This window comes from Thalia democratica, chromosome 4, assembly GCF_965202585.1.
Source record: "Thalia democratica chromosome 4, ktThaDemo2.hap1.1, whole genome shotgun sequence".
In the NCBI taxonomy this organism is placed as follows: Eukaryota; Metazoa; Chordata; class Thaliacea; order Salpida; family Salpidae; genus Thalia; species Thalia democratica.
The window spans coordinates 42696784-42710773 of record NC_139168.1 but is presented as its reverse complement, the minus strand read 5'-3'; the positions used below and the strand labels follow the sequence as shown (position 1 = coordinate 42710773).

The window sequence follows — 13990 nt, the reverse complement described above, 5'->3', positions numbered from 1 at the left end:
AAGTTTCTAGAATTATTATTTTTTCAATAGTTTCATTTTACATAAAATTCATTATACCTTTGATAACAAATGATTCTTAGTCTTCTTATAACACGTATATTTGCTTAGTTTAATTCAGTTATATTTATTTTTACCAAAAGAACAAATTGTATAGCGTGAGTAATAAAATATCAATAAATTTTGAATACAAGCAGTTCTCATTTAAATAGTACTTTTTCTTGTATAAAACACAATTTTTAAAATGTGTTAGTTTCTAAGCTTCTAGATGTTATCAGATTTAAAGATAACTATCAATTGTTACATCACTATCAATAGCGACGCGTTGAATCTTAGTTAGGGGTGCTGAAAAATTTATACTTATTTAAAAAACCCTTTTATTTGATATTTAAAAACAAATTTAGTAAAAGACAAGTGTTACAATTACAACAAATCATTTGTAAACAAAATTTTATTAAAAAAATAATTAATTTTAACAGTTTTATATTATTATAACATGTCTTTTAAATTTTTTAGGTTCAGCATCTGCTCCAATGCGCCTCTGGTAACTATTTAGCTTTTTTATTAATTTTTTATTTACCAGGACATTTATGTTTTTCTAAAAAAAAAGTTTTAACTAAACGCAACAGCATGTATCTAGTTTGCTAATGTTTACTATTAGTCAATTTGAATTTTAAAAATCTTATATATTAAGCTTGGCTTGTTTTTTGATATACATGTCTATTAGTCATGGTAAAATTTTTATATCTTTGTAATTTAAGAACTTAAAAACTGGGACAAGTTTTTTGATAACCGAAAATGGTCAACGGCCAGAAACAAGGTGAATCAGAATCGCTCTACTTTAACTTATTTTTTAAGGTGTGTCTTACTGTTTTCTACATATACCATTAATCCTACTGACACGTCTCACACGGCTAGTTGCGGACCTTCATTAAAAGTATAAGATCAAAACTTAATTTAAAAAAATATTATCACTAAAGAAAAACATTAAAAACTAATTTATGCTATCAGAAATTTGAAAAAATAAACAGCCTTTTAGATTTAAACAAAAAAAATTAATTTTTATTTATTTAAGTTTAAAAATAGTTAAGTAAAATTTTATTTTGTTTAACTTTGAAATGTAAAAAAAAAATTACTACACTTCAAAAAAATCAATCTTTGCAAAATTAAAAAAGCTATAAATAGTTACTTTATTTTGTAACTAATTACCTTAAAATATCATAGTAACAAAACAAATAAAGTTTTTAATAATTTTTACAAGGCAGATCGTAACGTAAACATAATTCAAAACTTTAAATTAAAACATTTCAAAAGATAACCGTTTAACTTTATACATATTCATGATAGTTTGTAAATAAAAATGTAAAAGTGTACTGTACATTTTCTTTGACTTGTTATATTACTTTAGAGTTTGTATATTATCTTAAGAAGCTAAAATCGGAACTATATATTTTTCAATTAGTTATTTTATCTATTGCAACAAACTTACCAATATTAATAACGCGAGATCTCATTACTAAAGTTAATACTTCTATCAAAATTTAAGTGTAAGCTAATATAGTTCAAAAATCATTTCACTATAAAATAAAGTTCAACAAGTTTAAACTTATATTTTTTCCTTTGTAAACATTTAAAATTATTATTATTTTTAAATTTAAACTGAATACTTTAACAAGTTTATTACAAAAACCATAACTAAGAAATAAAGCTATTGATATTTTTTGTTTATTTCTTTGTTTTTTCACACATAAACAATCTTGAACAATGCATTTAAAAATTGTTTTAGTAAATCTGTCAACCTATAAAAACTGTGATTATTGCAAAAACCTTTTGTTTTTGCTTGTTTAAATATGTATAAATATTGATGCTTTATTATTATTTATTTAGTATATAAAGTATTTTTATTGCAAAAAATTATTTTAGGTAAGTTTTCAAATACAAACTGTTTACACTTAATATTTTATATTTATTTCATAAAAGTTCAATAACTAGATGGAGATGGTAGCGATTGCCTTAATCAATGATAGTTAAAATGTTTATGTTTAAAAATCTTAGTGAATAACTAAAACAAACGTTAGCCCAGAAGTGTAGCAGTGCACAATAGTGTACAATACATAAAAATAATTTTTTCTGTGCATATAAGTTTTGATGATTAGTAAAATCATTTAGAAATAAGCTTTAATTTTCAATTGAAGACAAAGTTCTTTGGCTAATATGAAGCAGTTTTTTATCGAGATTCTTATATAAACATTGTAGATAAGGAAACAAAAAAAATAAACTGCTTACTTTCAATTCAAATTTTTTTCGATGAGACTTACTTTTGTATTTAAATTTTAAAGTTATAAATCGAGACATACATGGTAATTAAAACCAAAGTCCCCTAAAAGCATCAAAATCTTTGATGAGCAACCGAAAAGGATTACGCTTACAACAAATGCCATACTAGAAAAAAAAAGGATTAAAATCAAGTAGTTCATGAGACCACATCTGCTTACACAAGTATCTTTGAAAATAATTTTTTGCACTAATTATGAATTTTGTTTTTGAGGTAATAAACGATCCTCTACCTTATTAAAAGTTTAAAAACTGATAATTGAAGTTTATCTCTCTATTTTGATTGCTGATAGTAAAGAAATATATGTTGATCTTATCCCCTTGGTCTACGAAAATAAAAAAATCTAAGACATCAAGACTGCTGAAGAAACGAATGTTTTCGTGAGTTTTTGAATTACAGAAAATTGTAAAAACATTAAATATAGAAGAATTTAAAAAATACTTTTTCCTCTAGTATAAAATCATATTTATTAAAACATTATAAGTTTGTTCTTCTTAAGAAGAACAATAGTTTTTCTATTTAGAATCTTTTTTAAATATTTCTCATTTAGTTTAAAATCATAAAACATTTTCAAAGAATTAAAAAAAAGTTTTTAGCACAACTATGAACGTATTTAGATTAAATACTATAAACTATAAAAGTTTGAAGCATAAAAAAATATATATTAAACTTTACAAAATACAACAATGAAGCAGCAGCTAAATTTTTGTATTTTTTCGCAAAAATTCATTTGGTTTTGTATCAAAAGTCTGCGAAGACGAATTTAATGAGTCTTCTTTGCCATTAAGATTTTGAGGCGGAACAACTTCTAACAATTGTTGCATGAATGATGTAAAATGACCTGTTAGTAGTAAATATCATAAAGAAATACAACAAAAATAATATAAAATCTAGGGAACAAAACAGTATGTATCAGGGACGTAGCTAGCTGAAAAAAGTTACGAATCTGCAAAAATAAAAACATCTGAAATAACGCGTGATAACGTCCTAGCGGGAACACAGCAATTTAAACTACCTCTAATGTTATTGAATTTAATCTAAAAATATGCAGTTATGTTAATACATCAAAAATGGAATGTTGAAGTACGAGTGATGGCTGTATACAAGGCAATTTATTTTGCTCCACACCCCCTATGACTCTTTATGTCATGCCACTTGTGTCAGAAAACATTTATTAAAAATAAGTATAAAAAATCACAATTTAACTCAAAACATTTATATTGTTTCCAAAATCAAACATTTAACGTAATCAATAGTAACAACAAGCTATGCAAATTTTTGTAACATAAAGTTGTATGATTTTGATTTTTAAAGCTACAGCTTCCACTAGAATCAATTTTGCAATGCAGCTTTTTGACAAATTAAAGCTTTAATGCGCTAAATGTTACAATTTGGAATTATTTAATTATTCGTTTAATTTTTACGACAATAAAAATGCTAAAGAGTACATATATGTCAAAATTATCTCTCAGGAGTGCATAACTAAGTATAAATGAATACTAAAAGCTATCGCACATAAGTATACGTTTCTGTAAATTTGCAGAAACGTACCAAGCTACGTCCCTGGTATGTACAGTAGGGTGCTTTTTTTTACTGCTACTTTTGAGTTTTCGCCTGGAAAAATTTTTCTGTATTCAAAATATCATAAAAAACCTTTATTTATTATAAAATTTTAGATGACTTGAAGTACATTCACCTCGACACCAACCGATTTTCTAAAAACAATCCCAATGAAAAACGTATTGGATTCAAAAAATGCGACCTTTAAACTTTTTATATGTGGCCAGTTATCATAGAAACAAATTGTGAACAATAAAAAATGAATTAAAAAAACGTTTATAGTGGCATTTCTTTTTTTTTGAAAACAGACTGGAAATTCAAGAAAACTTACATAAAGTGATAAAAACTACATAAATTAAGGAAATGCCACCATAAAACTTACTAAAAATCGTATTTAAATTGTTCACAATGTGTTTCTGTACTAATTGGCCACATGTAAAAAAAAATTCAGCTAAAAACTCCAAAGTCGCATTTTTGGGATCCCATACGTTTTGCATTGGAGTGATTTTTAAAAAATCGGTTGCTGTCAAGGTGAAAGCTTCTTCAAATTATCTAAAATTTTGCACAAGGTGTTTTTATGATATTTCCAAAACATATAACTTTTTCCAACCGGAAAATCAAAAGTAGCTGTAAAAATAAGCACCTTAATGTACAGATATAGTTAAATAAAACAGGTTTAGTTGATTTTAAACAAGTAGATACATTGTTTAAAAAAACTATAAGACTACTGAAACTTACCAATAACTATTGAGGTTTTATCAAAATTAATAACAACTCTTTATTTAATAAAAACGATATATGTTGTTTTTTAAAGCTAATTAATAACATTTTCAATTGCAAATTTTTAAATACGTATTCAAGTTTAAAACCAAGTTTTAGTTGAAATTTAAAAACTTTAACAGTTAGGGTTTAAATTACAGAACAAAAAACAAATTAAAATGATCAATTCATCATACAGGTAATGAGAATCACACCACTTAGTACAAAACAAACTTGTTGCAGAACATATATTCACAAAACCATATATTCTTACTTACCTACTACGGATAGTTTTATTCCATACTTTATAAAAGGTATGTAAACAACAAATCCTGCAAGTATGAAACAGCCAGCATACAAATACTCAATTTCAGGATTTTCTATTATTGGCACAACTACAAGATAACATGAAGCTAAGAAGCATATGATTGGAACTATCAACCAGACCTAGATTGAAAATATTACTGAGTTTTTATATCAAAACTACAAACTTGTTTTAATTTCTAGCAGTTTTTACATGACTGTTCTTTTAAAGTATCAAACTACTTGTAGAATACAATAAATAAAAAAACTAATATCATTTGTATATAGTTTATTTTAGTTGCTTAAGTTTACACAAAGTTTTGATATATTGTGCTATTATTTCAGGTAGGAACTTAATTAGTAAAATAAGAAACTAATGTTTAGAAAAACAAGTAGAAAACCATTATTTTTATTACTTTGCTAAAAAACTCAAAACAACTTACTTTTCATTATATTGGAAGCTTGTTTAAACTACAAGTAGGGTTTACCAAACTATTTTGTAAAAATTACACGTCAGATTTAAAAGGTTTAAGAGTAATTATCTAAAGTTTAATGTTAATAGTATCTTTTTAAGGTCAAATAAGTCCTGTCTTCCCTCTGAATGATGAATTCTATTCGGTTCAAGTAAATTAATTAGATCACATATTACATAACATACACTCTAATAACTTACTAAATAAATAACTGAAATGATAACAAAACAGTTAAATTTTTTTTTTTTAATAAATCCATGTCAGTTAGCAGACATTTTCAAGGTTAAAAATCGTAACATTTAAAATCGAAAATGTTAGTAAGAAGTCCTAAATTAAGTGTTTACCGAAGTTAAAAACACACTAACAATTGTGTGACTACTGCCAAAAATATTTACAGTATTTAAAACAGTTCATTCCTATTTTTGTATAAAATATACCTACTTTGTACGGTCGATGCCAATTAGGATATCTGTATCGCAAAATTGGGACAGATAGAAAGGTTGCTCCATAAAATATCCATGAAGCAAAAGTAAAGTAGTTTATTAAACTTGAAAAATTCGAAGAGTCCGGAAGGATCATTATGACTGCTATGACTGACTAAAAATTTTACTTACAGTAATCAAACTGTGTGAAGTAAATACATAAAGCACTAAGTTTCATAATTATAAAAAATATTTTACGAAAAGTATTGTACAAAAACTTATAGTGTTTCAAATTATATATTAAACTTCTAAAGCAGTTAAATATATATTTATAAAGTTAAGATAAAGTATGCACTATGTGCTCTTTAAAAATTAAGTTATAAACTTTTATTTTAAGACATAACCAAGATTAGTTTAATAAAACTTATCATAAATTAAAACTTCTTTTTTACGTTTAAAATGAGTGCAGGAGAAGGTGTTAGTCTTTCAACGCTGATAAATGAAAATATTTTCAACATGTGCCCTTTTCTCGCAGCTGCGTATGTTAACCTAAAAAATAGCTTTTAATGCTTAATACTTAAAAGTATGCAGTTTAATAAAAATAACTTTTAAAAAAAGTTGTTTTTATTTTCCGACATGTATGATAGTCTTGATATTTAGGACTTTATGATTATTATCTTATCTCTGGTATAAAGTTAATCAAAAAAGGAGTTTTGAAGTTTAGTTTCTGCAAACTCTCTTGTCGTAGGACCAAATGTTGATAACTCGATAAGCAAGACTGTTATAGAATCATACTTTGCTCTAAGTAAAATACTGATTCTTAAATGCAGTAGTTCCCAAGTTTGTTCATAAGCTGAGCACAGTTGGTCACAAAAAATATTCTTTGCTCGCTAGATTGCTAAACAATTACGTTTTTTTTCAAAAAAAATTATTATTGTCGTTTAAGTGTATCTGTTAGTAATAAACAAAGATAAAAAACTAAGCAATCATAAAAAAGTAACAACTATTAAATAAAAGCTTTTGAAAAAAAAGAAAAATATTATGCCATTTTTAGTAAATCATTGTTTATAAAATTTTCAGTCTAAATAAACTAATATTTATGCTAATTACTGTACTCAGACACATACCTTGGGAAATGTTGACTTGACAAAAAGTTTTAGATTTTTGTTAGCGATCTACTGAATTCAGATTCTGATTTCAAAAAAAATCTAATATATTAAATGTAGAAATAGTCAGTTTTTTTTTTTGAAAAATATTATCTTTTAAAAAACAATTATAAAAAAATTATAACAAAAATTACTTCAAAAGACACAAGTAAACCAACAATCATTAATACACTTACAGTTTTACAAATTTTAAATACTATATACAGTAGGTTTACTTATGTTTTTGAAAACTACTTTCTTGGATAGAAATTACTAAAATGTATCATAATTTTCACCATGCACTTTATCCCTATACGTTTTCATTAATTTGTAAATTAACTTGTTAATCAACGAATAGTTTTAATGGCAATCGCAAAACAACTTTAGTTGAGATTTTTCATAAAAAATGATTTTAACTGTGGTACTATTTCGATTTTCCGCACATAATTGTGGTTTTCCAAAATTACGCGGTTTGCCAAAATTTATTTTTTGATATATCCGGCCCATTGACCAGAAATGTTGCCAAATTATTGGTAAAATTATTTTAGCTTATTGAACGACAGTAAAAATAGATGCTCAAAATATTTAGTCCTAAGATCTGGTGCATGAATAAACTTTCGGTTGTCGAGTGGCACACCACCTAAACACCTTTTAACGTCTTGTCCAGGACAGTATATAAAAGAAAATAAAAACATATTTGAAGTGTACTTAGCTTTAAGAGCTTTGAAAAATTTAAATTTTCTGAATCCTGATCCTACCGGATCTCTATTTGTAAAAGGATTTGGATGCGGCCGGAAACTTATAAAAAAAAAAAACAGGTTATAGCTAGGTTCTGATTTGTTTATCCGTAGATAACAAGTTTTAACTAGCAATTTAGGGCATAAAATTTTATAAACTGCAGTTAAAGTTTAACGTTTTGTTTCTACTTATTATATGTATCAAGTAAACCTTATTTTAAGTGTATTAAGAAGTTATAAGCAACTTGTATAAAATCTGTTTGTATATTTTTTCTAAAAACTTTCATAAAAAATTCAAACATTTGTAACTTCTAAACTTCTAAATATTAAAAACTAAACCTTCCTCCAGTGAAAGCACTTCCATTAGCAGCTCCAAACGTTGAACATGCTACAGCTATCGGAACAATAAAACTAGCCGGTCCAAAAACTCGATCACCAAAAGTCTTTAAATTTAATCATACTTAGTCAATTATTTCAATTTAATTGCAAAAAATTAACTGACAATAGCAACTGCTGGTGATGCAATTAGTTCAAAAGGGGTCATCACTGTCAAGTAAGAAATATTCACCAAAATGTATAGCACAGTTGTCAACGGAACACCAATCAGTACGACAAGAGGAAAGTTTCTGTTGTTTTTAGCTGTTTTTTCCTAAAACAAACTTTTAAAACCTTTTTATAGTTAAGTTATCTTTTTGGTTTATTTATTTTAATAAGTTTAAAAACGTTTTTTAAAGCAATGTGACAAAGTTATTTACAGCAATCTTAGATAACTAAGATTCCAAGTTGATACCAATTTTTATTCTAAATTAAATTTACTTATTATGTTTATCTGAAAACTAAATAGAAAAAATAATCAAGGTATAAAAGTAGTAAAAGGAATTCGCAATTACTTAGAAAGTTATTAACTTTATAGTTTACCTTAAAATGTTCCTAGTTTTTTTTGAACAAGTGTGCAAGAAAGTGCTAATTTTAACTAATCGAAACTTACTTTTTATACTTTGGTTTTTTCTTTTAGATCAAAAAAGTTTAAACGAATAAAGCTTATATTAATAAAACAACCTGACTGGATTGCTTAATTCTTCAGTAATGAAGTTTAGCTGGTTCCTAAAATGTATACAATACTTAACATTAAAAAAATTAAATTAAAAAATAGAATTATATTTTCGCATTCGCAAATGAAAATAGTTTTTTTAATTTTGAACTTAAAAACAAAATATTTATTTGTAAGTAATTTATTTAAAGATCAGCATTGAAAACACTTTTTATTCAACATTGTCTAAAGAGTAAATGTAGCTTTGATAAATACTATTATAACTAGTGTTTTATATTTTTTCTATAGTTGATAAATTTAAGACATATATAGCAGACAAATTTCAGTTTGTTTACGGGTAAAACAAAGATGAGCTGTTTATATAAATGATCTTAACAAACCAGCCGTCATAACTCCACAAACCACTATAGAATGCGACTGCTATAGCAGAAAACGAAGTTTCACTTCCTTTAAAAGCTTCTGTTAGATTTTCAGTGTTGCCTTGACTCATAAGAACAAAGCCAGAGACGAATATAGCTGCAATAATCAGCAGCTTAGCCGCAGTAAAGAAAACTTGCACTCTGTTAGTAACTTTGACGCTAAAGCAGTTGATTGTGGTGATGATAACTGTTTTTTGTTTTAAATTGTATTTTAAACTAAATAAACTGTCTAGTTTAAAGTTGTTTTATTTTTCTGTAAGATTTAACATACGTTTGATAGCTCAAAATACTAAAAATCTTACTTAGGCAGAACGCAGACGCGCATTTTTGAATGTTTTGGGGTGCGTTACATCCGGGATAGAAGGGAGCAGTAACGTATTCAGCGAAGCCGACGGCGATAATTGCTATACCTGCTGGCTTTGTCACTACTACAGCCGTCCAAGCGTACAAAAATCCAATTATCTTTTAAGGTGTTTTGATGCTATTAGATTCAAACTTTTTGTGTTGTTTCAAAACATATGTAACGATAATTAAACATTTTAATAAACTAAAACTTTAGCTAATGTTTAGCTAAGCTAAACACTAAAAAAATAGTTAAGACTTTTTTTAGTGCAAGTAGTTTGAAACCTCTCCGTATGCAGCTGTAAGATATTGATATTCTCCTCCTGATTTTCTTATCATAAGTGCAAGCTCTATATAACTGATAGCACCTTAAATCAAAACAGAAATGGTAAAATTTTACTGTAGTTATGCTGTTAAAAAAGCTACACAAAATACTCTCGAATGAAAATTCAATAGCCTTTACATATGCATTGCGCTCAAAAATATTTTGTTTTGTTGTAGAATTCCAACTTTGTAATTTTTTATATCGTATAAAGGGAACGGGTCAAAATTGCACGAAGATGAAATTGCACGAGGGCACAAAATTGCACGACGATAATTTTGCACGAAGACAAATTTGCACGATGAGACGAAAATGAAAAAAGACACATTTGCACGGAGGGTCATTTTTGTAAATAAAAGAGTAAAAAAAAAACAGAAAAAAAGTTAATAACCGAGGTTAGGGGTAACAGTGATAGTAAAAATAAAAACAAAAAAAAATATAATAAATTTTATAAGAAAAAAATATATACAAGTATAAAAATAAGTTAATTGAAAAAAAAGCTACCGACGGAGGATAAGGGTTAGGGGTAACTGTGATAGAAAAAAAATTAAAAATATATATATAAAAAAAAATTATTAATAAAATAAAAAAGTTACCGACCGACCGAGGGTAAGGGCTAGGGGTTATTGTGATAGTAAAAAAAAACACTAAAAAAAAATCACAAAAAAAAAAAAATCAATCCGTGCAAAAATGTCTCGGTGCAAAATTGTCTTCGTGCAAAAGTATCTTCGTGCAATTTTGTGCCCTCGTGCAATTTTGTCCCATTGTGAAATTTTGTACGCTCGTGCAAATTTGACTGCTACCTGGTGTAAAGATACTATTTTATATAATTTTATTTCTAAACTAAAAACTTACTATTAAATTAGAAAAAAAAAAATTTTTTCAAATAACATTCAATAGTTTTTAATGGGTTTTTATATTTGATGGCGTCAAAAATATTTTTCTTACTTAATTACTTTTAGCTTACTTAAAGTTGCAAGCAAGCCGCAACCAGCCCAAATACACAGACTTGATCCAACTGATTTAGACGCCTGTAAAATTCCAGCTGGAGATAGAAAAATCCCCGAACCAATCATCGTTCCAACCACTAAGGATATTCCTCCAAAAATTCCTACCTTAGATTAAAACAAAATTTACATAGATAGAATAATTTTTTTGTTCAAAAAGTAAACATACATGAAGTTACTGCTAGCAAATTGGTTTTAAACTCACGTTGTTTTTTAAAGTCTAAACATAAAAACTTTAAATTTTAAAACTATAAATATTATTAAAAGACGAGTGTCTATCTTTAAAAACACAATTAGGTTTTATTTGTGAAGTACTTATAAATTTTAGATTTAATCCGATGTAATGCTATTAAAAGCTTAAGGTCGACTCAAAGCGTTTTCAATATTTATTTGACGAATAGTATCGTTTTAGAAATAGTGAACTAAAATAATCTAACAGGTTCAAATATTAATGACGTCTACATTTTTAAACGACCAAATGCTTATAAAAAAAGATGTATTTAGAACTTTAAACTTAAGCCTATGTACTATGTATAAACTATACTTTATATTTACAATTGTCAAATAGTATGAGTAAATTTGTTTTACGGAAATCAATTTAATACTTTTATCTTTAAAAAAAAATAGGTAAACAGAACCTCGAAAATAGCATATAAAGTATCAAAACTAAAAATATTCAAGGTGTGTAGATAAGGTAAAAAAAAACTTTAATTAAAGTTACTAAATTTTTTTTTAAACTTGGTTTATATTCTGGAAATAGTTACTATTTAATAAAAAAATATTTTTCTAAAGGTTTCAATACGCTTTGAATAAATGAAAGACTTTGTAATTTTCATAAGATGAATATTTTTTTAAAACTTAAGCAAAGCCAATTGTTAGGTTACTTTAACTATGAGTACTATTCTAAACGGTAGTAAAATCTAATTACATCAACAATATTTAAAACAAACTTAAACAAAATAAGTTCATAATTAGTTTTTGAAATATTGTATAATTTAGCAAAGTTGAAAATATTCTTCAGCATTAATGATATGAAGAAAGTTAATGATTATATTTAATTCTATACAGTTTAGCTTTCGTTGCATAAATTAAACTAATGCGTTATTTAAAGTCTCCAAAAACAATATTAAGTTTTAAATATAATTTTTTTTTTAAGTTTTAGCGTTAGTATATATCTCAAAACTAAATTTTTCACCTTAAATTTATTTTTTACCTTTGCATAACTTTAAGGTTAAACATTTAGGTTTTTACTTTTTATTTGTTTTACTTTTTGGAAATAATTTAAGATAAAGTAATGTTAAATAAGAGAAGTTTGTAGCTTTATATGATTTTTTTTAAAGTTGTAATTATAAAACTTAATTAATATTTCTTAGGTTTTTTTTTTTGATAAATTTTCTCTGTTTTGTTATTGTTTTAGCCATAATACTCTTCAGGTTGATCGATTTAATGCGTCTTAAATTACAAACTAATCAATGTATATGTTCTAAGCGCTGGTAAAATATTTAAAATTAATTGAGTTTGTTTAAGTAATTACTAGTTTTTTAAAAAACTAGTAAATATTATAAATATAAGTTAATAATAATGTTTAGTTTAAGCAAAAAATTCTAACAACAGTTTATTAAAACTTTTGTTAAAGGACAACCTTTTTGTAAACTTTCGTCAAAAATGTTTACTTTCAAAACGCTTTTAAATAGTTCAAGTTTACTTTTGTTTTTTTAAATTTTTAGGCCTGAAAAATGTAAAAATATAAAAAGCATGTCTTACATAAAGTCAAATAATGTCGATCAAGTTCAAGTAAAAAATAATGACAGTGTGTTTTTAAAGACATAAACATAAATATCAATAAATAAATTTATTCAGGTATAATTCTAACCTCAAATATTTTTATAAAATAATAAGAAGAACAGTGAAAAAAGTTACATTGTTATTTTGTAATTAATAATTGTCGATAAAACTTAACAATTAAAAAAATATTTTGTTTCTATATGTTTCACATATAAGTGTAAGAACTTTATAGATTAAAAAAACCTCACATAATTATGTAATTATAAAGATTAGAAAGTAGAAATTAGAACTTTAGTTTTACTTATTCCTGTTCACAATAAGTTAATTAAGTTTAGTATTATTCGTTAAAAAACTCCTAAACTACTAAATATAACACAATTAAACTTCTTTTTTTAATTTGACAACATCATTCTTTTTCTTTTCTTGTTGTTTCAAATCTAAATCAGCGTTTTTCCTTTTTTTCATATCTTTGATAATAGTTTTAATCTAATGCCATAAATAAAAGTGTTTAAAAAACAAGCTTATTTTAGCAAATCAAAAATAAGTTCTCTTTAACTTTGCTAAAAATTTATTTAAAAACAAAAAACTTATAAGTATCTGATTTTTGTGCACATCAATTTTTACGGTGTATAATTAAACCAGCTTACACTAATAAAAAAAAATCGAATATTTTAATATCAAAAGTAAGTATTTGGAAATATTCAGCGCAAGTTTCATTTTCAATTACACTTACTCTGTCGATTTAAGCATTTCCTATAAAGGAGAGACATAATTACAAGTTTGAAAGAATTGAAAAGAGTTACAGACCACAAAAGAGCTGTCAAAAAGAGTGCTATGATCATCTAAAAGTTGCTAACCCCGACATAGCTAAGTTATTTTAAGCTGATTTTAGAGTTTTGAAACGGTGCAAGCAAAGTGAACTCTAAAATTTAAAATCTGTGCTAATTGAAAAGCAAAAACAATAAACACTGAAGTTGCTTTGAATGAAAATAAACATTTCTAACAACTATTAACTAATATATATATATATACATATTTTAATTATTGTTTACACATTGTGTTTAAAATTTTTTCATATATTAATATTTTTAAAATTACAATTATTTTATATCTTAAGCAAACTAAAAAAAAAGTCTTTAACTCACAAGCTATTTTAATTTCTTTTATAACTTGATAAAGGTACAAAGTTTTTTTCGAAAAGCTTTGTCGAAAATAAAAAAAAGTTATGAATTTTTTTTCAAATCATTTTGAGCTAAAAAATATTTTTGAAACATTTGGTATACTTAGCTTTAAAGATTAAAAATTCAATTTTTAACACATAAAACTGTGGAGT

General features: G+C 25.5%; 1 protein-coding gene across 1 annotated transcript; it reads right to left on the bottom strand.

Annotated features, from left to right (window-relative positions):
- Positions 1-3030: 3030 nt before the first annotated feature.
- On the bottom strand, positions 3031-13137 carry LOC145833372 (b(0,+)-type amino acid transporter 1-like). Its single transcript, XM_082940551.1, has 12 exons — positions 13042-13137; positions 10833-10980; positions 9829-9911; positions 9504-9663; positions 9163-9388; positions 8791-8835; positions 8234-8357; positions 8071-8174; positions 6302-6398; positions 5869-6024; positions 4930-5098; positions 3031-3173 (listed from the first exon to the last, which is right to left on the bottom strand). The coding sequence occupies exons 1-12, from the start codon at positions 13120-13122 to the stop codon at positions 3031-3033; spliced, it is 1536 nt and encodes a 511-aa protein (XP_082796677.1). The 5' UTR covers positions 13123-13137.
- Between the last annotated feature and the right edge of the window lie 853 nt (positions 13138-13990).